The sequence below is a fragment of the Leuciscus leuciscus genome (genome assembly GCF_965113295.1).
Source record: "Leuciscus leuciscus genome assembly, chromosome: 6".
In the NCBI taxonomy this organism is placed as follows: Eukaryota; Metazoa; Chordata; class Actinopteri; order Cypriniformes; family Leuciscidae; genus Leuciscus; species Leuciscus leuciscus.
In genome coordinates, this window is record NC_138730.1 from 2,155,288 (window position 1) to 2,181,219 (window position 25,932).

The 25,932-nt window shown below is 38.2% G+C and overlaps 1 protein-coding gene across 1 annotated transcript in view; it reads right to left on the bottom strand.

The window, feature by feature from the left end:
• Nucleotides 1–25,932, bottom strand: part of LOC309501906 (uncharacterized protein) — a 482,458-nt gene that overhangs the window by 249,264 nt on the left and 207,262 nt on the right. The window contains exons 12-16 of the mRNA XM_082174162.1: nucleotides 24,613–24,786; nucleotides 24,341–24,511; nucleotides 12,547–12,720; nucleotides 11,973–12,146; nucleotides 11,510–11,683 (exon numbers count right to left, since the gene is read on the bottom strand). Coding sequence (XP_082030288.1) covers nucleotides 11,510–11,683; nucleotides 11,973–12,146; nucleotides 12,547–12,720; nucleotides 24,341–24,511; nucleotides 24,613–24,786 — 867 coding nt within the window. The remainder of the gene's footprint in view (nucleotides 1–11,509; nucleotides 11,684–11,972; nucleotides 12,147–12,546; nucleotides 12,721–24,340; nucleotides 24,512–24,612; nucleotides 24,787–25,932) is intronic.

Sequence of the window (25,932 nt, forward strand, 5' to 3'; positions counted from 1 at the left end):
AAATGTTATTTTGAGTTCAAACACAAACCTTTAGTTAAAGCCATTTGTCCTCTAGTTTAAACATGTTTGTAGGCTCTTAGTAAATAACTGAGAGTAAAGTAAGTGTAAAGTAGTGTGACGTGTTGCTTGTCACAGTAAAAACACACTAGAGACAGAGACATTTCTCATGTGAGCTGGACGCTGTGAGCTGAAGCTGGAACTGCACTGATTTTAGCAGGAGTGCAGCGTTTTCCTACAATCTGACCAAGTCTGTTTTCACACTGAAATGATTCACTTCTACTGACACAGTTAATAAAGCAGGTGTTGATGTATAAAGCTGTGACAGTGAGCTTTTCTTCTCTTTCCTCCTTTGTGTTAAACATTTCAATAACTTCACATTTTGTTCTCACACAAACCCTTTGTTGCAATTAAGCTTAATGATAATTTCCTAAATGAAGATCTCTTTAATATCTCAGTGATGTTTCCTCACCTCAGGACACAGTTTGAGTCTCGTAGCTCATCTCTGAGTCGCTGCTGTGAGTCTCCTATCTTATTGAAACTCAGATCAAGCTCTTTTAAAAACTGCAGTGCTTTTGAGTTAGTCAAAGACTGAGTTAAAGAAGAAACATCTGTAATGCCACAGTCCTGTAGACTAGAAAGGCACAAACAGAGGAAGAGAGGTTATCATAGAAACATATCATGAATGTGAATAATTTGATATAATGTGAACTCAGGCTAATTAAAGGAGACATATCATGCTTTTAAATTGTTCCTTTTTACATATAAATCATACATTTGTAGTCTATATAAAGCGGAACTGCAATGCTTGGGTCTGAATTCCTCATTATTATAGCTCCACAGGCCCCTTTTTCTACCCCTTTTCTAATGTGCTTCTGAAAGCAACTCGTTTTGGTGCGGTCTCTTTAAATAATATTGAGACACTTCATACCCCGCCCCCTCTCCAGGTTGTAGCGGTGACACTCGGTTCAACTCCACCCCGTTCGGCCATTTTTGTAGTCTGGTAGCAGAGATAGGATTATCTAGCGCACAGAAACTTTTATACACACGTTATTAACAAAATGTCAACAACGGAAGACTTGTCCAGCCAGCCTTACATGTTCGAGCCAGAGCCGGAGCGAGATGAAAATGAAGACGACGAACCTGCAGAACAACGTCTTCATATGGATGTATCGCAATGGTGTGTAAGTTACTGTATTTACACATGAAACTTTGGTCTTCCGACCTTTTACCACCGTGTCGATTTATTTTGATTAATATGTCCGAGGGAGAGAGAGCAAGACAGCGTCTAGTTTGGAGACGGTGATGTCTTGTTTACACTTTCGCCTGGCTCTGAAGAGAGAGAGTGAGCGCGCGCGCGACCGGGTCTCTCTCTCTGCTCGTTCTTTCAGTTAAACATGCTCCTGTCACAAGCGCGGCAGTTCATCTAAATTAGACGGTGTAATGAAGCGTGTGGGTTAAGTTACTACATCCAACAACCGAACATTTTAACTTACCCTCTCGTAACTTCTGCATCCTTTAGCTTGGACTACAAAATTGCAGCGAGAAATAATAATGGCGGATTGCTCGAAGTGTTGGGCCGGAAGTCAATGTCCTTATTTGGCAGTTCCGCTGCAAATACTGTGACGTGATAGTTCAAAAAACGTCATAGATAACAGAAAAATCTGAACCGGTTGAAAAATATGACCAAAACAGAATATAAAGATATCAACGAAGCACCTGAAGAGAATAATTTCATCTTTTCTGTACTTCTAAACACTCCAAATATACAACAAAATGCATTTAAGGGCTAAAAAAGTGCATTTAGCATGATATGTCCCCTTTAAGAGATATTGAGTATAAAGTGTTTTAGTTTAAACTGCTGAAGTGATTTTAAGCTATTTGATTCTTGTATGTGAATGTGACTGACCTCAATCTCTCCAGTTTACAGTGTGAATCCTTCAGTACGTCACATAAGTGCTTCATTCCTGTGTTTCCTAATTTATTCCCGCTCAGGTTCAGCTCTCTCAGGTGTGATGGGTTTGATTTCAGAGCTGAAGTCAGGATGAGACTCTGTTTCTCTGTAATACTGCAATCATACAGACTGAAGACAGAGAAATAACAATAGTTCAGATCTGTGATGATCATCTTATTGAAGAGCTACAGCAGCATTTAGCATTTAGTTTTTAGTTTTAAAACCCAGTCACACTAGTTCTGTGTGCTGGAAGTTGTGTGCTCTCTTCTTTATTCTCTGTTGTAGATTCAGATTTCTACAGATTTCTCTCAGATTTCTGCATATACACAATCACAGTACATTGTATCAAATCCTGGAAATTAAACAATTACTATCTAGATAAAAAATTAAAAAACACATACAAATGTGACCAATAGGGAAACCGTCTCTGGTTACTATCGTAGCCTCAGTTCCCTGAGAGGCGGGAAAACAAAACATTGCATAGCTACGCTGCGGGAACTCCTCCCTTCTCACTTTTGTTGAAATCTTATGGGCTAACGCCAGCTTGGAACAGCTGGCCAATTGTCGTGAAGTTTGCAAATACTGACAGGCTTGCGGGAGGTATAAAATGCATGGGTGCGACAATTGCGTCAGAATCACGACTAAACACTTGCACAGCTGATCAAACATTTAACACGACGGCTAACGCATTGTTCACGGAAAAAAAGTTCACGGAGACGGAGAGGCAGAAAGCACACATTTTCTTTATTTTACAAAAGCACAATGTTTTGTTTTGATTGTAAGTGGACACATTTACAATCAAATACAGCAACGCTGCGGGAACTGTATTAAATCCCGCCGTGAGAGTAGTGTAGATAAGCCCGGAGAAACAGGGTCAAGCTACACCAGCCACGGAAGAGACAGTCAGCAAAAATAGCCGCGCCACTAGGAGTGCTCGCATCCGATAGGTGGAACTAAACCAATGAGACATCAGCTCCGACCCTATTAAAATTTGCATATCCAAACGCAATGAAAACGAAGGCTGCACTGATCCAGGGCAGACACAACACAATGAGCACTCAGCATGAGGGTTAAACACAGTGTCAACACTGGTATCGGTGACAAGCTGTATTAACCCTTAGGGATTGACAAATGCGCAAATCGATTTGCTGGATTTTCTTCACATAGTAGCACAATAGACTTAAAATACTCCGTCATTTATGGTCATACAGAATAAATTTATATGAAAAAAGAATCTGTAAGATCTCTACTATTTTATGTGTCCACTTACAATCAAAACAAAACATTGTGCTTTTGTAAAATAAAGAAAATGTGTGCTTTCTGCCTGTCCGTCTCCGTGAACTTTTTTTCTGGAGCACGTCTGTAAACTTAACCAAAACTCAGCGAATACTAGTCAACCAGGCATGGGCAATATATATTTATGAACATTTAAGTGTCTGCTATTAAATTATCCAATGGAAACTCATTATCTGCTAATGTGAACACGCCTACGGAGAGCGCGCGCTATTCAAACGCAAATTATCTGAGGCGATCCATGCAAACCTGTCAACGCCCACAACAACTCGATAAAACACATCAAGTTTAATCAGATTCATGTACTTTACGTCGGCTTGTGACACTGTGAGGAATAATAATAACGCAATAGTAATAATATTCATGGAAAATTTACTTCAGAAGTGCTGGAATCGGTTTCATTTCAAGGAGCAACGGATTCAGCTGAGGATTGTGAATAGTAAGTTCTTTATTCTTAAGTGCTTTGTTCTAATCGGATCTGGAATAGTGTCTGTAAACCGCAAAAAGACTGTTTAAATATGATTTGCATTTCTCTGTGTGAATAAACGGCACAGATGCGCACTGTTGTTGCACGCACTTACATTAGGAAATATGTTTATTTTACATGAACGCATCTACCCAAACTATATTGCTATACTGAGATGAGTAAAAATCGATTTAAATATGTTGAAATAAAATGTATTTGTACAAGCAACATATTAAACTGCAAATGAACATTTATAAGCCATATATTAATATATCATATATGTTACAGATGAAATATGAATGTTTAGACAAGATTTTGTTGATTAGTTTTGGATAAATTATAAAGTTTTTACTGTAAAATAGACTACTGCCACATCAAACGAGTTTTTGTTTCGCCAATTTCTATGTTAAATATATAATATGGGATGTTTTGTCAAAAATAAAGTAGGTATATTGGCTTATCAACTAAAATGTTATTATAGTGTTTGTTCCAATGTATATTCAAATTAATGAATCCTTAACTTTGAAATACGTATGATAAAATATATGCTTTTTACAAAGAAAGATTACACTTGAAATATTGTTAAAATCGTAATTGTTGTTGGTTTACGTGTGAAAACTTTTTAATAAATAGCAAAAAAAAATGCAAAAAATATATTTACAAGGTAGATGTAAACAAAATCTCAATAGGTCAACATAAGCCTTCTCAAATTATTTATTGTGTTTTATTAGTGACAAATTTGGGGAGAGAATGAATATTCGAAAACGTTCTGAGAATTAACTGCACAATTACTAGAAGTGTTTACCTTTGATATTATACAATTTGCATGCACACAACATTTGTAAAAAAAAAAATAAAAAAAAATGTTCAAGATGTTTCCAACTCTAACTTTGATCCAATTCTGTAGAATGGCCCATATGGCCTATTTGAACAGGATTTGTTTTCAGGTATAACTGTGTACTCAAAATTAGCTTTTGACTTTCATTTATATTTGGATTATAATGTTAACTATATACTAAATAAAAAAAAATAAAAAAAAATAAAAAAAATATATATATGTACTTTAGGGATGCACCAATGTACTGCCACATCAAACGAGTTGCATGTCTGTTGCATATTCAACGTTTTTCTCTGGGTAAAATAATTAAATACTTAACAATACAAAATTAAATCTGTACAAAATAAAATAGTTTATATAAGAAAACAAAAAGAAAAAAGTTTGTCCGATGTGGATCGGGGTGGGGAAGTTGTAAATCACGTGAGTGATTACTCAGCATTCACGTGAGAAATGCGCGCTGAATAAGTCTCGGAAAAATATCTGCGGTCTGGGCCTTTTTCAAAATCTCTGATAAAGACCAAAAAAATCGCCATTTGCAACGAGTGTTCAGCAGAAATATCAAGAGGGGGTAGCATGGCTAAGAATTTCAACACATCCAATTTAATCTGCCACCTGAAAAAGCATCCTGAACAGCATGCTGCATTCCTCAGTGCTGCAAAGAAAAAACTGCCGCCTCCCAGTGTTCCGACACCCTCTGTGGCTCAGGTATTGGAAAAAGTAAAAGAAGTTTACTCAAGACAACATCAAAGCAAAGGTATTTCCCAGAAAATTATAGAATTTATTGCACTGGACGATCAGCCATTTTCCGTCGTGGAAGACGTGGGGTTTCGGAGGCTTGTTGAACACCTTGAGCCATGTTACTCCCTACCTAGTCTGCGATATTTTTCAGACGTGTGCCTGCCAGACATGTACCATGTTGTAGCCGTGCATATACACAAGCTCTTGGCCACTGATATTTCAGCCATCAGTTTTACAACCGACATTTGGAGCTCTGATGTAAGCCCTACCTGTATGCTCAGTCTCACTGGGCAATGGATTGATAAAGATTTCAAAATTAAAAAAATATTGTTGCACGCACAAGAATTTACGGGTTCACCGCAGAGGCAATCTCTTCAACATTCAACACAATGCTTGAAATGTGGAAAATCGACAAATTCAAGGTCCATTCAGTTGTCAGAGACAATGCAAGAAACATTACAAAGGCAATAGATGTCAGTGATGTCGCGAGTTTACCCTGCGTAGCACACACTTTACAATTAGCTGTCAACGAGGGCATGTTATGTCAACGGAGCATATATGACGTGATACCAATATACCGACAAATAGTAGGCCACTTTAAGCATTCAACTCTTGTGTACTCGCGCTTACACAGTGTCCAAATTCAGTTGGGTATGAAACCAAAAATTCTTCAGCAGGACGTTTCAACAAGGTGGAACAGTACTTTGTATATGCTGAGAAGCCTCTTGGATCAAAAGCAAGCAATCACGGCTTATAGTGCACATTTTGTTCTGCCTGTGACATTTACTGCCCATCATTGGTGTTTAACTGAGAACACAGTGTCTATTCTTTACCCAATTGAGCAACTAACAAGGGAGATGAGTGCATCTGGAGCATCTGCAGCGGATGTGATTCCATCAATTGTTGCGCTAAAGCGACTACTGAGCAAGGACCTTGAAACTGACAAGGGAGTAAAAACCAATAAAATTAAAAATTAAAAAACACTACTAGACGCGGTGACAAAGCGTTTTGCTAAAAATGACTCAGAACCTCTGTATTGTATCGCAACAGTGTTAGACCAAAGATACAAAGATAACTACTTCGATATAGACAAAAAGCAGGCAGTATGCATGATGCTGCAAGCACAGCTGGATTTGAATGACGGAAGTGGTGGAAAAGACACGGTGCGCCACCCAGAGGACAACCCCAAAAGCCAAAAAGTCGCTTAAGGACAATGAACATGTCTGTGTGACATGTTCGATGAAGTTCTGGAGGAAAATTTATCACATGGATTTAGGATTAACCCTACCATGCCACAAATGGATGCCTACCTCGCAGAAATCCCAATTGAAAGAAATGAGAATCCTCTTCAATACTGGTGTGTCAATTAAGGTCGCTTTCCGTCTCTTGCGCAAACTGCACGCAAGTATTTGTGTTCACCGTGCACAAGCACCGACAGTGAACGATTGTTCAGTGCTACTTCCAATGTCTTGGACAGTAAAAGAAACAGACTGTACTGTGAAAAGGCAGAAAAGCTTATTTTTATAAAGAAGAACTTGCCCCTGTTTCTAAAGCAGCAACCTTAATACTTGATAACAGCAAATGGACTGAATGAACTTGTTCATGAGTTTGAAGTTTGTCATGTAATATGTTAATCTTTATGTTAAACAGATCTATGTTCAATTGGAATGATTCAATGTTCTAGTCCACCATGCACAAGGACTGAATAAACTGTTCATGAGTTAAGCCATTTTATCATAATAGTTTTAAATATGATTCTATTGTTAAGAAGTAATGTTTTATTGCAAAGGTAAATTCTTTGAAGTATGTCATGTCATATTTGCATTTTTTTTTTATCTTTCTTAAACAGATCTGATCTATGTTCAATTAAAATGAATTGATCTTCTGGTGTGCACCATGCTCAAGCGCCAACAGAAAACCATTATTCAGTGCTGGCTCAAATGTCTTGGACAATAAAAGAAACAGACTGCACTTTAGTGGGGGAAAAGCAGTCAATCTTTTTCTGAAGTAGCAAAATTTATACATGATATATAAAGCAATAACACTGGCATTTGTTAAGTTTATTAACCTGTTAAGCTGCACCAGTGCGTCGGCGCACTGAAGCATTTTTTTATTTATTTAGTTCAAAGTTACTATCAGATTAAATGTTTTACCTTGACAAACTATACATCATTAAAAAGATATAAGATTCAAGTTTCAGTATTTGACAACTATTGTATTCTGAGAAACTTATAGTGACAGTTATGTCTTAATTTGTGTCAGGAGTTATGAAATGAAAAAATGCGTTGATCCCTTTAATATGAATTATGAGCGTCAGCTGGTCCATTCAGAAAAAAAAACTCCGTGCTGTTGTCATGACAGTGCTTCACAAAACAACGTCCCTCAGGGCTTTTAGCTCAACAATGTGCAGACTTGGAGAAATATTGATATATTCTCATAGATTTACATCATATTTCTATAGACAGGAATAATATTTCTTGAATTTATACCCAAATGCGTCGATGTAATCATTATGAGCGCTTCTTACTGAGATGTGCTGTGTTTTCAATTCATACCAATAGCCTGAGGGCGCTATATGCACAAAAATACTCCATATATGGAACATGAAGAAGAGACATAATCATGTGACCTTCAAGGACGTCACTGATAGCAGCTACACACAAAGCTAACACAGAGATCGCTGTAATATGCAGATATAGACGTTTTGAAGACAATAAACATGATTGCAAATGATATTTGATATTTGAGTGTTCTTCAAGCAATGCCAGGTATTTTTATAATAATAGATTATATTTATAATGTAATGCTAATCGATATAGACTTTATCATCGTGCATACTATAAATAATATATTTTCTTTCAGATTTTTTTTTTATCTGAAGCCAAATTAGATCACAGAAGATTATTTAAAACACTCGACTTGAGTTATGAAATAAGTTTGAAGCACAAACATAGTTTTAATCTCATAAATGGTCGTGTATTGATGGTGTGCTAAGCTAACATGCTAGCTAGCTCAGGTGCACCTGTCACCTAGAAGTTATTCTTTTATGGGGTTTTTTCTAAATAGTAATGCTTTTCTGAAATGTTTTAGTGCATTTGATACAGTTTCAACATGTAAGTGAGAACTTTGATAAAATAAATTAGGGACTGAAACCCTATGAATAGCCTGTGAATAGCCAGTCGTTAGTAACTATAATGCAGACAAAAGATATGCATATTTAGAGCCATAACCAGGCTGGAGAGGTGTGTGAATGTGTACTGGGGAGACTGAGACTGAATGGGGCTCGTTTGCACCACAAAACAATAGAGACAATAGACTGAATAGATGACTTAGATGATGACTAAACATCAGTTGCATTTTTAGAGTCTAATCAAAATAAAGTAATTTGACATGATCTTGAAAAACATTTAACTAAATACAGAGTTTTAGACTTATCATTTTCAGATTTTAAATATAACATGGTCACACATATGGCTTTAGCTGCAGTGCATTTCTAGATTGCCCCAGGGCCAACTTCAATTTTATATTCATGAAGATGTTTCATAAAAATAAATTTCTAATAACTTTACAAAACTTTGAAGCTATTTAAAAAAAAAATTTTCATTATGACAATAATTAATTCTACATTTACAATAAACTAACAGGTGTCAGCTTTCAAATGAGATCATACTTGTGCTTTTAGTGCAAAGGGTTCATGAACTGTATGTGTTTCAGTTTGGGTATGTCATTTCTGGGGATTTTTCAAAAGTGGCGTTTCAGCTTAACAGGTTAAAGAAATATGTTCTATTATACGTCAAATATGAGTTCATGTTGTTAATTAAAGAAACATTGGATAGAAAAAAATCACCTCTGAAGGTTGTTATTGTATTTTTTTATCTTATTTTGTGCCCCTCTTATAATGTTGGTCAGATGAATATTAAATGGATCCAATCCATGTTCAGTGAGAATAATTTGATGAAGAAATAAACTAGCTAGCACTGTATAGTATTGTATGTAAGAGACAAATATTGGTAACAGTATCGGCCAGTAGTTGTTTGTTGAAATCGGTATCGGCCCAAAACAATCCTATCGGTGCATCCCTAATATATATATATATATATCGCATTTTTTTTCTTGTTGTGCCCTCTCAGTGACACCTGAATGAAAGGCTAATTATGCAGGTCATTGTCTTATCAGGTGTGAATCACAGCATTATTCATGATCATTCACGCCCCCACGCATATTGCCTTTCTAAACAAAAAGTGTCTTACAAAGTTTAAATCAGTGTATTGTTTTATGTGAATGATTAGGCAGGATGATTTTCAGATAATTTTGAAGCAAAAACTCTAGGCAACAACATACTTTAGTCAAAAGTCTTGTGGACACATATTTAGTATGTGTTTTGTGGCCTTATTTCAGAAACTTATTTTATTTATTTTTTTAAATAACCATGCATAAACATTATTCTCTCAAAAATAAAAACATGTACATACATGTTGCTCACATATTATGGTAGCCCTGTTTGTGCTGAATAGAGTTGAATTACACCTTTGCCATTAATATGTTTATAAGCAACTGAAAAAAGCACAAATGTCAGGGCATTTCAAAACGTCTCAAGGACCCCAAAAACACCTTAGACCCCTAAGGCTTAAACACTAGTAGCCATATACACAGAGTCAACAGCATAGCGGTAACCACTGCATACATCTAGAAAGTTCACAATACACGAGTAAGAAACTCAAAGCTCTTGAAAGCACGTGCGACGCCATAGACGGTACATCCAGCTTGTAAAATCTGGCGAAGGTGTTCTGAGAAGACCAGCCAGCAGCAAGACATAAATCCTGGATAGACATCCCTCTAGACCAGGCCCACAAAGAGGCAAACGTCTTCGTCGAATGAGCTCTGATGTTAAAGGCTCAATCTTTCCTCTGACATTCTTAGGCCAATGCGACAGCGTCCACAATCCAGTCAGAAAGTCTCTGTTTTGAGAGAGCACGTCCCCTAGTACATCCACCAAAGCACACAAAAAGCTGGTCCGACCGAAGAAAGGCACTGAGCGTTTCACATACATCTACAAAGCCCTGACAGGGCCAACAACGCTCTGAGCGTCATGCGAGGATGAAGGCTCAGCAGATAAAGCAGGCATAGAAACAACTTGTGCTTTGAACGGTGTAGAGAGTGACTTAGGCACGTAGCCCCGTCTTGGCCGGAGAGTAACGCTGCAGTCGCCAAGTCCGAAACAGATACAATCATCGTTCACCGAGAACGTGTATAAGTCTCCAATGCGCTTCACAGAGGCGAGAGCAAGGAGCAAAGCCTCCCCAGCAAGGCTAGAAGCACTGGCGGGGAAACAGCTCGTGGAGGATAGGCTGGCAGCCGAATATTGGCACTCTCTCGCCCTCGAGAGGCCATTATGGGCTGCGACTCTGCGCTGCTCTGGGGCAGGGCGAGTGACACAGTGTTGGGTGTAAGAGGAGGAAAAAGCTCTTTTTGTGAAGGGATACGTGTTTTTATTGTGGAACTCACACAAACAGATACAGCATTTACACAAACATTGCATTTGTCGCCTGCAGGAACATAGGGGATGTAGCCGTGGGCTTCCGCCCCGTCCATGTGGGCAAACATAGCCTGCGTGGAAGAGTTTTGCACGCCGATTGGGGTGCAGACCACGACTTCACCACATGCTCGTGGACGTCCGGTAAGAATGGAGTCCTCCTCCTCGAAGCAGCCTGGAGGCGGCCCGACTGGAGGTACCACAAGTCCAGCTTGCTCTTAGTAGGCTCGTCCGGAGCGTTCCACGTCAACTCCAGATCCTTGACAGAACTCATGTTCGTCGGGCAGGTCGATGGGGCCCGCACAAATCTGGCAAGTTAAAGCCATCGGATGCATGGAGAAAAAGGTTGCTAGTCCTCCAGGTGCAGCTTCCATGATGGCAGCGTGAAGAAAGAGATTCAGACGTAATTGTCGCGCCCATACATTTTATACTGCCCGCGAGCCTGTCATCAAAATGTGCATACTTCGCGACAATTGGCCAGCTGTTCCAAGCTGGCGTTAGCCCATAAGATTTCAACATAATTGGAGGAGGGAGGAGTTCCCACAGCGTTGCTACGCAATGTAGAGTTACCACTCTCGAAAGGGAAGCCAGAAAGTGCACTGCTATAAACAATTAAACATAAGCCCTGCTGTCTTCAAATACATAAACTTCAATAACATTGTAATTGTTGTACAGTATAATGATACTAACTGTAGTTTCTCCAGCTTGAATTGTGGGTTCATCAGTAGATCACTGAGGTTTTTCACTCCAGAGTCTCCTAGTTTATTCCCACTCTGGTTCAGCTCTCTCAGATGTGACGGGTTTGATTTCAGAGCTGAAGTCACATCAGAACAATCTTCATCTGTCATATCACAGCATCTCAACCTACATTAGCAGAGAGAGAGCAGAAAATAAGACAGAAGAAAAGAAAACTCTTTATTCTGTAAAGTCAATACTATTCTGTAGTCACATCATCTTCATAATAAATAAAACAGACAGAGGAAGATAAATCTTCATCTTTATTTCACCAGATCCCAAAATACTAAGGTGAAAATGTTTGCACAAATATTATATGAACTCTGACTCATTTTGAGATATTGAGTATAAAGTGTTTTAGTTTAAACTGTTGAAGTTATTTTAAGCATTTTGATTCTTGTATGTGAATGTGACTGACCTCAATCTCTCCAGTTTACAGTGTGAATCCTTCAGTACGGCACATAAGTGCTTCACTCCTGTGTTTCCTAGTTTATTCCAGCTCAGGTTCAGCTCTCTCAGGTGTGATGGGTTTGATTTCAGAGCTGAAGTCAGGATGAGACTCTGTTTCTCTGTAATACTGCAATCACTCAGACTGAAGACAGAGAAATAACAATAGTTCACATCTATGATGATCATCTTATTGAAGAGCTACAGCAACATTTAGTTTCCAGTAGTCTGTTTTAAAACCCAGTCACACTAGTTCTGTGTGCTGGAAGATACTGTTTCTTCTCTTTCATTTTAACTATTTATTTGACATCTATCTTCTTTATTCTCTGTTGAAAAGGCAGATTTCTGCATGTACACAATCAGTACATTGTATCAAATGCTGGAAATTAAACAATTACTAACTAGATAAAAAACACATAAAAATGTGACCAATAGGGAAAACCCAGAAAGTGCACTGCTATAAACAATAAAACATAAGTCCTGCTGTCTTCAAATAAATAAACTTCAGTCACAGTGTAATTGCTGTACAGTATAATGATACTAACTGTAGTTTCTCCAGCTTGAATTGTGGGTTCATCAGTAGATCACTGAGGTTTTTCACTCCAGAGTCTCCTAGTGTATTCACACTCAGGTTCAGCTCTCTCAGGTGTGATGGGTTTGATTTCAGAGCTGAAGTCACATCAGAACAACCTTCATCTGTCATATTACAGGAGCTTAAACTACATTAGCAGAGAGAGAGAAGAAAATAAGACAGAAGAAAAGAAAACTCTATTTTCTGTAGTCACATCATCTTCATAAGCAAATAAGACAGACAGAGGAAGAGATATCTTCAGATCACAAAATACGGGGTGAAAATGTTTACAAAAATATAATGTGAACTCAGACTCGCTGTCAGATATTGAGTATAAAGTGTTTTAGTTTAACCCTCTGGGGTCTGAGGAGTTTTTGGGGTCCTTGAGATGTTCTGACATGCCCTGACATTGGTGCTTTTTTCAGTTGCTTATAAACATATTAATGGCAAAGGTATAATTACACTCTATTTAGCACAAACAGGGCTACCATAATATGTGAGCAACATGCATGTACATGTTTGTATTTTTGAGAGAATAATGTTTATGCATGGTTATTGAAAAAACTAAAAACTAAAGTTTCTGAAATAAGGCCACAAAACACATACTAAATATGTGACAATAAGACTTTTGACTAATGGATGTCGTTGCCTAGAGTTTTTTCTTCAAAATGATGTGAAAATCATCCTGCCCTTATCATTCACATAACACAATACATTGATTTAAATCTTGTAAAACACTTTTTGTTTGTAAAGGCAATATGCGCAAGGGGCGTCAACCATTCAACAGCATCATGCATATGTAGTGGTTCACACCTGAGGAGACAATGGGGCCCGCATACTTAATGAGCCATTCATTCAGGTGTGTCACCTATAGCCACAAGAAAGAATGCAAGAGCAATATATATATATATATATATATATATATATATATATATATATATATATATATATATATTCTACCAAAGTGGTTCACAGTTGGAAGCATTTTCTTTTTCTTTTTTTTTTCACAAATTTTGCTTGCAAATTGTATAATATCCAAGGAAAACATGTCTAGTAATTGTGCAGTTAATTCTCATACTGTATTTTCAGTTTTGGAATATGTATCCTGTCCCCAAATTTGTCAATAATAAAACACAATAAAAATCATTTAAAGAAAAGGCTTATATTTACCTTTTAAAATTTGTTTACATCTACCTTGTAAATATATTTTTTTTATTAAAAAGGTTACAATTACAACAACAATTGAAGTGTAATCTTTCTTTGTAAAAACTAAAGTATACATTTTACCATACATATTTCAAAGTTAAGGATTCATTACTTCGAATATAGCCTACATTGACAAAACATACTATATTTAACATATTAGCAAAAATTGGCAAACAAAAGCTTATTTGAGGTGGCAGATATTTTACAGTAAAAATGTGTAATCTATCCAAAACTAATCAACGAAATGTTGTCTTTCATTTGTCTGTAACATAGGTCTTTCGTTTTTATTATAAGGAATATAAATGTTAATTTGCAGTTTAATACGTTGCTTATACAAATACATTTTATTTCAACATATTTCAGTTGATTTTTACTCAGTATAGCAAAATAGTTTGCTAAAAGCAGATCATTCATTCACACACAGAAACGCAATTCAAATTTAAACCGTCTTTTTGCGAGTTGTGGTAAACAGCGCATCTCTGCCGTTCATTCATTCACACACAGACAGAAACGCGATTTACTTGAGAATGAAAAAAACGTACTACAGTATTCCATCCGTTGCTCCTCGAAATACCAGCACTTCTGAGGTACGTTTTCCATTATTATTATTCCTCACAGCGCTGCGAGACAGTGTAGACAAGTACACTGATCTGAATAAACTTGATGTGTTTTCTCGAGCTGATATGGGGGCGTTCACAGTTTGTATGGGATCGTCTCAGTCATTTGCGTTTGAATAGCGCGCGCTCTCCGTGGGCGGGGCAGATTAAAACGTAATGAGCTGAGATGAGCTTGACTGGAATCGCTCTCTTTTAATACAGATTTCACAAGATGAGAATATTAGTTTTTTTATATAAATTACTTCATTTAAAAGAAGAGAATTCAAGCTTCATGCCTGTGTGTCTCTATGCCTGTTTGACTGAGTATTCGCTGAGTTATTGTTCATTTTCGGACGTGTTTCAGAATGGACTTCAGTGGCAGAGAGAAGGCAGAACTCGCTTCGTGTTTATTTTTCTTTATTTGGCAAAAAGCACAACACTTTGTTTTTATTGTGAGTATACACAAAAATAATACACATTTAACAGAATCGATTGATGTATGAAACTCCTATGGAAAATCAAAGTCAACAGAGTATTTATGAGTTTCTTTTACACTGATAAAAAAAAGCGAGCTGGTATCGCCGGCGATACCGCCGACCTCAGGGGGTTAAACTGTTGAAGTGATTTTAAGCATTTTGATTCTTGACTGACCTCAATCTCTCCACTTTACAATGTGAATTTAAAAAGCAAAGTGGAAGCGCCGTCACGGTATCTGAGGTACAAGCATGCTTTCGGAGCGTGTGATTGGCTGAATGTGAGGTAGAAGCGTGCTTTCGGAGTGTGTTATTGGCTGCCGGGGCTGGAGAGAACGATTCTGTACATCAGCCGGTTCTGAGCGACTCTCTGCATTTATTAATGAGAAAGAGCTCGTTCAATCCAATCACTGCGCTGTATCACGCATGAGATCATCGCATCACAGCGGAGAATTCAACAACATGCGGAGTATGAGAGCGGTTTGATCATATAGTTCATATATGGACCAGAGCAAGTGATTTTCAAGTTTTTATGGATATATTTCACATACTCTAGTGCAGGGTTTCTCAACCTTTTGCCTACTGCGACCCACTTTTTTTTAATGCCAGTCATACAACCCACTAACATTTTCAATAATTAGGCAGACTATGAGGCAAATGTTGTTAATGTTGCATTAAAATGGCAAGAGAAACTTCGTTGCAGGATCTACGAGTTGTGGATATTTGTATCTGGTTTGAATCCAGAAGGAGCTCAGGTCTTTCTTGCGAAAAGCAAGCTGCAAGCTGCCATCAGATGCAAGTAACACTAACTGTGTTTGCAAATTAATGGGGAGTACAACATCCACATCACTTGGGTCTACTGAAAAAGGATCGCGAATTCACGCATTCCCAACTCTTTGGTCGTTGGGAAAATAATCAGAGAATTTCTGTGTTAATCTGGTCAGGTGGTCCTGGACAATTCTCTGTTATGTCAGTGCTGATGTGAGGGAATTCCTGCAGAACATCAGTGAGGTTAGCTAACATGTCAAAAATGTTCTCCTGCACTCTCTTCTCCCACATTGCCAACTTCCATTTGAATGCTTCAGTTTTATCAGCCATCAAGAAAACACATTGTTTTTCCCCTGAAAGGATAGGTTTAGCTGGTCAAAGATATCAGACATGTATGCCAGTTTCCCAAGAAATTCAGCCTCCGTATAATGCTTTGCCAGGGGAGACCGCTTCTCCTTCATTAATGTGTGCACCTGCTTGCGCATTTCAAAAAGACGATTAAGAGCTTTTCCTCATGACAGTCACCAAATTTCACTATGATATAACAACTGGCGGTGGTCTGATTCCAGCTGGTCGCACAAAACTGAAAACAGTCGGGAACTGAGTGCACTGTTCTTCACTAAATTAATTGTTTTGACAGTGTCCATCACCTCATTTAAGGGCACTGACATTTCTTTGGCTGCGAGGCTTTCATGGTGTAAAAAGCAGTGAACCCACGTCGCCTCAGGTGCTCTGTCCAAAATTTTCCTCACAACCCCACTATGTTTGCCAGTCATTGAGGCTGCGACACCCGTGCAAATGCCTACGCAATTATTACAATCCAGACCATTCTTTGTGAAATAGCCATCGAAGCAACTGAAACACTCATCTGCTGTTGTCCGTGTTGAGAGCTCATTGCACATCAGTAGATCCTCATGTGTTGCACCTTCCCAGTTGTATCGTACAAATGCAAGCAATAATGGCATCTTTGAAATATCAGTTAATTCGTCGATTTGAATGGCAAACAAGGGGCTTGCTCGCAATCGATCCAAAAGTTGCGTTTCAATGTCATCACTCATGTCTATAATCCGTCTGGAGACAGTGTCGTTGGAGAGTGGGATTTCTTTTATTTTGCTAGCACTTTCCCCTAGTACCTCAAGGCACATGTCAACTGCACATGGGATAATAGCACGGGCGATATGGCCAGCTGCCAGATAACTTGCCTTCAGGGTGCTTTTTGAAGCTATTGTGAGCGACACAATACTACTTTGCTGTCTTTTAAGACCTCGTATTTGAAAATACGATTCGTTGGAGGACCGGCTACGTTTATATGCACAACTTTTGTTTCAATCGGACTGAATTCATTCCGATTGATGAATCTGATTGTAGTGTTTAAATGAACGCTAAACGTGATCGGGTTAATGTGCGCGTTTATATGTCACAAGCTTCAAATCTGAATATATTTATGACATGCGCACACTGCACGAATATACAGAGTTTCCCACTGTTTGTGCATACTAACTATTATCTTACATTGGTTCTTTATTTGTTTTAAACAGCAAACTTAACCCTCTGGGGTCTGAGGTTTTTTTTGGGGTCCTTGAGATGTTCTGACATGCCCTGACATTTGTGCTTTTTTCAGTTGCTTATAAACATATTAATGGCAAAGGTATAATTACACTCTATTTAGCACAAACAGGGCTACCATAATATGTGAGCAACATGCATACATGTTTGTATTTTTGAGAGAATAATGTTTATGCATGGTTATTGAAAAAACAAAAGATTCTGAAATAAGGCCACAAAACACATACAAAATATGTGTCAATCAGACTTTTGACTAATGGATGTCGTTGCCTAGAGTTTTTTCTTCAAAATGATGTGAAAATCATCCTACCTAATCATTCACATAACACAATACATTGATTTAAATCTTGTAAAACACTTTTTGTTTGTAAAGGCAATATGCGCAACGATTCAACACCATCATGCATATGTAGTGATTCACACCTGAGGAGACAATGGGGCCCGCATACCTAATGAGCCATTCATTCAGGTGTGTCACCTATAGCCACAAGAAAGAATGCAAGAGCAATATATATATATTCTACCAAATTGGTTCACAGTTGGAAGCATGTCAATTATTTATTTTTTTCACAAATTGTGCTTGCAAATTGTATAATATCCAGGAAAACATGTCTAGTAATTGTGCAGTTAATTCTCATACTGTATTTTCAGTTTTGGAATATGTATATTCTCCCCAAATTTGTCAATAATAAAACACAATAAAAATCATTTAAAGAAAAGGCTTATATTTACCTTTTAAAATTTGTTTACATCTACCTTGTAAATATATATTTTTTTATTAAAAAGGTTACAATTACAACAACAATTGAAGTGTAATCTTTCTTTGTAAAAACTAAAGTATACATTTTACCATACATATTTCAAAGTTAAGGATTCATTACTTCGAATATAGCCTACATTGACAAAACATACTATATTTAACATATTCGCAAAAATTGGCAAACAAAAGCTTATTTGAGGTGGCAGATATTTTACAGTAAAAATGTGTAATCTATCCAAAACTAATCAACGAAATGTTGTCTTTCTTTTGTCTGTAACATAGGTCTTTCGTTTTTATTATAAGGAATATAAATGTTAATTTGCAGTTTAATACGTTGCTTATACAAATACATTTTATTTCAACATATTTCAGTCGATTTTTACTCAGTATAGCAAAATAGTTTGCTAAAAGCAGATCATCCATTCACACACAGAAACGCAATTCAAATTTAAACCGTCTTTTTGCGAGTTGTGGTAAACAGCGTATCTCTGCCGTTCATTCATTCACACACAGACAGAAACGCGATTTACTTGAGAATGAAAAAAAACTTACTACAGTATTCCATCCGTTGCTCCTCGAAATACCAGCACTTCTGAGGTACATGTTCCATTATTATTATTCCTCACAGCGCTGCGAGACGGTGTAAACAAGTAATGATCTGATTAAACTTGTGTTTTCTCGAGCTGATATGGGGGCGTTCACAGGCTTGCGTGGATTGCCTCAGTAATTTGCGTTAAATAAATTGCAGTAAATAGCGCGCGCTCTCCGTGGGCGGGGCAGATTAAAACGTAATGAGCTGAGATGAGAACGACTGACATCTCGCTCTTTTCTTACAGATTACATGAACTGAGAATATTTGTTTTTTATATAAATTACTTCATTTAAAAGAAGAGAATTCAAGCTTCATGCCTGTGTGTCTGTATGCCTGTTTGACTGAGTATTCGCTCAGTTATGGTTCATTTTCGGACGCGTTTCAGAATGGACTACACTGACAGAGAGAAGGCAGAACTCGCTTCGTGTTTATTTTTCTTTATTTGGCAAAAAGCAAAACACTTTGTTTTTATTGTGAGTATACACAAAAATAATACACATTTAACAGAATCGATTGATGTATGAAACGCGTTTGTAATATCAAAGTCAACAGAGCAAAATGAATCTCTTTTTAACTGATGAAAAAAAAAGCGAGCTGGTATCGCCGGCGATACGGCCGACCCCAGAATCAATTTCTGGTCATAATTTGGAGACAATGAGCATATGAACCATTGTGCTGTGCTGCTTATTTATCACGCATTAAAAATGCCCCTCCCCGCGCCCAAAACCAGTCGTCTGTGGATGAGAATCTGAAACAAGGACTGGTGAGCCGTTGTCCTGCTCCACTTCACATACGCAGTGAAAGGAGAATTTTAGAATGACGGGACGCTCATTTATATGACACTTTATTCAACAGGAAGAACAGCTCGTTCAGCGCGTCATACATCGTTATGCTATGCGCAGTCCTTTCAGTTTTGGTTTTCAATCCGATCAAGTGTTTACATGTACATGAAAAGGAATAAACCACCCCTTTCAATCCGATCGAAATTTCATTCGGATTGAGCTCAGTCGGATCGATTAAGGTGTTTACATGAAGGCTTTTTAGTCAGATTGAGCCATCAATGCATTTACTAACAGATTATTTGGTTGCATGTAAACATAGCCTGTTGCAATGAGCCTTTTGTGAAGCCCACTTATTGGCTGTGCCGGTGAACACAGAGAAATGATCAACAACCCACTGGTTGAGAAACACTGCTCTAGTGCTTGTAAGAACGGATTTTCCTGCTAAGACAAAACTCACCCTGCAATAAAGCCATAAGACGCACCCTGGACAGAAGATAGCAAAGACAGAGCACAGGACATTGTCCTGTCCAAACTTTTCTCTTTCCTTATCTCTGCATCCCCCTCTCCCTCCACCCTTCCTCTCCCCCTGAGTCAAGTCACCAAAAGTTCAAAAAGAATGTCTATATTTCACATATGATGTATCTTGTGAATCTATTGTTTTTCCTTTTCATGTTTGGTATCATTTTAAGTGTCTCAGTGCGATTGGTAAAATGGTCTTAATTTCATTGCAGTCATTGGTTTAATGAGAAAGATTGAGAACTTAGGAGAATCCTGTTCTCCTCGCTGGGTGATGTCTCTTCAAGATATCTCCCGAAACCAGGTGCTACCCCCTGGGGTACATGAATTGACCCAAAAATATTGGTACAACCCTTTTGTTCTGGTCTGGGTATTTAAAGTGTAAGTTGCAGGTTAACCACCACCACCAATTAATGTGTAAATTAAAGTGCTCTATATGTATATATTTAATTATTTCTGTCTTAAAATGCGTTAAAATAACATTTATTGGGGTTTCTTAAAAGGTAGCGTGTTTTTTCAGTAACTGGTGATGACGTCATAAGAGGAACTCGCAACCCATACTCTGCTAGATTCTTACTGTATTATGGCTATTTGGAGAACGACTGAGGATGTGGGAAACCATCAAATTCTTTATGGACCACAGCCCTACAATTTTATTTATGCTTGGTGTGAGGAGAATGAGTGGAGGGTTCGCCAGGTGTCCTGGTGAGTAGTTACGTTAGAGCTAGTCTAGGCTAGCCTGGTGCAAACTTAACCCGGATAATAAAAGGGAACAAGCCAGTCTTTTCAAAAGTTTGCCGTCATGTAGAATAGCAAGGAGGGACAACGACTGAAGACATTATTTACTTACATGGTGTCAGTCCAAATCAGAGCTGTAGAGATGCACACACTGCACAGGCACCAATCGCTAGTCTCATCAACGCCTCAAACGTCATGTAATACCCTTCCTCAATCCACGCTATTTCTCACGATTTAATTAGCGATGTTTATTGTCAGAAAAGAAAAAGAGAGATCGATGTCCCCATCACTGTGTTTGTGTGGGCTATGCCACCCAATTGAATCAGCAGTGGAGAGTATGTGCTGCCGTGAGGTGAACGCGTTTGTTTTGCGAATAGCTTATTCTCATTTCAGGCAGGATCACGGTCCCCTTGAAGTCAGCACACACGAGTATGTTTACAGCTGAGTTATTTTATCCATAATTTTTTTTATCATATAAAACATACAACCAACTTTTCTGTAGTTATGTAAGGCATCTATAGCTATGACTATGCCGGTAACTAACCGGTAGTGAGTTCCTCTTATGACGTCACGCCCCATCTAGTGGAAGGGAGCGGTTAAAACCACTGTTAAAAGTGCCAACTTTTCATTTATATTCAGCATTTTGGTATAAAAAACAATGGTGGGCGGTTCTTATCTTTATGTTTAATAAACACATTGCATTATCTTCATGAAAAATTTAACCTGCAATTTACACTTTAAGGGTAGGTGACAGAGCAGTCTTTGGGAGCCTTTAACCAGGAACATCCCCCATACATTCCCCATGGAAAACACTCACACACCACTGTGTGTCTCTGTCAGGAATGCATTGCTTACTTTTAGAGTCATCTTTGAGTAAATTATGTCATGTATTTATTATTTCTGAATTGGCTTATAATCATTTACTTGTGTAATTGGCATGATACATTTTTGTATCAGAAAAGACAGGTGTGTGTTGGTGTGGCGCAATGGATAAGACACATGCCTTTGGTGTGAGAGACCCGGGTTCGAATCCACTGTGAGACACCAATGTGTCCCTGACACACCCAACACAGGTGTGTGTTGGTGTGGCGCAATGGATAAGACACATGCCTTTGGTGTGAGAGACCCGGGTTCGAATCCACTGTGAGACACCAATGTGTCCCTGAGCAAGACACTTAATCCCTAGTTGCTCCAGAGGCGTGCGACCTCTGACATATATAGCAATTGTAAGTCGCTTTGTATAAAAGCGTCAGCTAAATGAATAAATGTAAATGTAAATGTAAAATTTTTACCTGACAAATAAATGTTACATCTTGATTTATTCTGAAGTTTTCTGAAATCATTATTTTACCTCCACAATGTCCCGAACAGTCTCAGTTGGATGATTCGTTTCTCGGGGCGGGCCACACTGGTTCTTAGCCCGCCACCCCAGTGCCTTTCTTTCCCAAAGTGCATGGAGAGCATACCAGGTTGCGGACGACACCTTTCTCTGCCAGAAACTGTCAGAATAGCTCCTCCCCCCTCACTACCCTTGACGGAGGATCGGTGAAGGGTTATGAGGCTATCCCTCCAGTGAAGCGGTCAGTCGCGACACACCTGTGTCTGGCGACCGCTACCTCTTGGACGGGGGATCATCGTCTCCCCTCTAAGGCCTGTGAGTTCTCGTCTGTTCTTACGGACAGAGCTTACAAAGCCTGTGGGCAAGCCGCTTCCTCTTTGCATGCCATGGCGTTGCTACAGGTCTACCAGACCAAGGCACTCATGTACATGCACGAGGGTAGCCCAGCCGACCTTGCCTGGCTGAGGGTTGGGTGACACCAAACACGTTCGCTAGAAAAATAGCCTATGTGTCGAGTCAGTTGCTTCCCTTGTGCTCCCTTCACATGAAGCCAGTTACACTGTAAGCCCGGTTCGAAGTGTCGGCTTGCTTCCCCTCATATGGACTAGATATGTGCGCCATTCTTGCTCCAGTAGAGGTCCTCTTAGCCGAACCCTGTCGAGTTCTTCCACACCCTTCGGCAACGGACGTGGTGGAGCGTCCGATGCCAGGCCTAACACTCGTATGCACTGGTGGAACCTGTGCTAGGCTGGGCCCATATATTTTGATCCCTACAGCGATCCCATATGTGTATTCTTCAATGGTACGGCTCCCTGCGGCGAGCCCGTGTCTTTCCCTTGGCAGTAGTCCCGTCGCCAGTATTGCTGGACCACCACTGACTCCGGGCTCCGCTCGGCTCCTCAGCGAAAAACAAGTGCTGCGTGCACCCACTTCCGTATTTATACCCGTGCTGCGGGGCGGAGCGTGAATGCAAAGCTTGCACGCCAATGAGTGCATTGGCTCGTTTTATCAATACTCGAAGATGACAGGCTCCCTAAGCATGATCCCAATCATTCGACACGTCGACTACATCTCCGATCCCTCCTTCAGGGAACGAGGGTTACATACATAACCGAGATGTTATTTGTGTTTATTATATTTTAATTTAATATTTTATTGTTTGTGCAACACTATGGTCAACATTGTTGTATTAATATGTGCTTTATAAATAATTTGAAAATGTCTTTATTCTTTCTGTGTTAAATTGTCTGTTAAATCTTTCTTAAATTGCACATGTGCAGATCAGGAAAATCGAAATTTCCCCCGAACCCCCCTAGCAACATCAATTTTGGGACCTCGGTTTTTATAAAATCCTGCGTACGGCCATGCCTTCATGTTACCATTGTCTTCTGTCTGGCTTTGTTCCCTGTAACTGCTGTTGGTGACGTTCATGTTTCTCAGCCAAGTTGTTTTTTTGTTTTTTTACATTTTCTTTACATTTATTTGAATAAAGCTGCACTTGCATTCAGTAGTGATGGAGAAACGAAACAGTTCAAAGCAATTAAGCCAATTTCTTTGCAAAATGTTTCACTGTTTCGAAGCATTCAAAATGACACATGCTGGCCAAAAACTACATAAAAACACCTACAAACCCATTGCAAATGTTTTATTGAAAGTAAAATCTATCCAATGCAACTAACTAATCATCTAATATGATTAAATATCAAGTGTCTGTATTTTATGTGCTCTTTATCAATTTTCAGTGCATGTTTTGTTTATTTTATGGATGGCAGCTAAACAGGCTAATAAGAGACTATTAACTACTACCATTCCTTTTAATTATGCTAATGTCTAATTAAAACGTCTATAAAATGTATAAAACTGATCAGAGACCAGGTAAAACCCACAGAAAATTAATCTTCATGATTCATGGGTTCACAGAGATCATTGCCTCCACTGGTGAACCATTGACATTTCCAAACAGTTATGACGTAACAAAGCCTCATTTACTGAAATCACGTGACTTTGGCAGTTTGATACGCACTCCGATCCACTGATTCGAAACAAAAGATTCGTAAAGTTTTCATAGCTTCATGAAGCGTGTTTCGAAAGCACCCATCAGTATCGTTCAGTCAACTTACCTTCAGTGGATCTTATTACAGGCAGATACTGATCACAAATTTTTAAAATGCAATTGTTGAATTTTTACAAGTTACAGTATATGCTGCACCAAAATGAAACATTTTACAATTTGTGACATACAAAGATTAAATTGAAAGTAGTTATGAACAGTTCTGATTCTGATGTCACAAACACATTGTTCTGCCTCTACAGTAACTGAAATAATTATTGACCCATGATCAAACTATCTGTCTGGAAATATTATCATCAGCTAACATTACAATTAAAAGTAATGTAATATTATAAATTATAAATAAACGAGTAATACTCACGTCAGTGTGTTGAGTTGACAGTGTTTATCCTGCAGTAGAGCAGTGATCTGATTCACTCGTGTGTCTCCTAGTTCATGTTTACTCAGATTCAACTCTCTCTGGAGTAACGGGTTTTTACCCACAACTCTATTAACATACTGACAGGCTTCATCTGCAGCAGGACTCAAAAACCTGCAGAAGAGTCAATTCAGTTCTCAACTAAATGTCTGCTGCTTTACAAAAATTATTGATATGATAACAATCTTAATTATTGTTCTAAAGACAAGTCTCACCTCAGTTTCTTCAGTTGACAGTCTGGATCCTGTAGTAAATCATTGAGCTTCTTCACTCCTGATTGTCCAGGATCATTTCCTGTGAGATCCAGCTCTATCAGGTGTGAAGGGTTTGATCTCAGAGCTGAAGCCAGAGCTTTATACCCTTCTTCTTTCACACTGCAGTTAGAGAGTCTAGAACAGAGAGGAAAACATTCAGCTGATTAATCAGTTAAACCTGAATAATATACATCCTTAAACTTGAAATTTATTTTGTAGTTTATTCAACATAATTTTCAAGATTACAATTATCTGAAATTTCAAGATAATTCGTCTGAAAGAAGAATTTCATATACACCTAGGATGACTTGAGGGTGAGTAAATCATCGGCTAATTTTCATTTTTGCGTGAACTATCCCTTTAAGTACCAGTGCAGGTGTTACCAATTACACCACACGTTAGATCTTTCCTTTTCTTGTAACGAAATAAATGCTTAATGTCACTTCAATGTTATTCAAAGAAAAAAATACAACAACAATAAATAATAATAGCACAATGACAAAATGGCTTATATTAAACATCAAACTTTTATCAACAAAACAACTGGGACTGATGGCATGATATACCCCCGTTGTAACACTAATAAATGTGAGATCTTTGGATTTTCCCCTTAATTTAAAACAAATGCTTAGTTTGTAGTTCATTATTATTAATTAAAATACATCAATAATAAAATAGTACAATGACAAATTTGCTTATATTAAACATTGGACTTTTATTAAAAAATTGAATAAGAAGGATGATATGGTATACCCACGTTGTAACAAATAAATAAAAGATCTTTGAATTTTAAAACAAATGCTTAGTTTGTGGTTCATAATTATTTTGCATGAAAAACACAACAACAATAGAACAAAGACAAAATCACTCATATTAAACAAAGAAATGCAGCTTTTATTCACAAAAGTTCTCTTGTGCTTTTGACTCCGGCATTGTCCTGTCAGTCATCGTGCCTCACTTTAGCCATGTGACTCCTGTGGCTCAACTTACCTCAGTATCTCTAATTTACACTTTATATCCTTCAGTCCAGTGCAGAGCAGCTTCACTCCTGAATCCTGAATATTATTATTGTTCATGTTCAGCTCTTTCAGATTGGTATCTGATGCAAGAACTGCAGCCAGAGCTGAACAGCTTTTGTCTGTTAAGTTACAATAATTTAACCTACAAGGAAAATAAATCACATCACAGAATTAGATGGAACACATGCAATACATTTATTTCTATATACAAATGTTAAATTTATGTTCCATAATTTTTTTTACATAAAAAGCATAGTAAAGA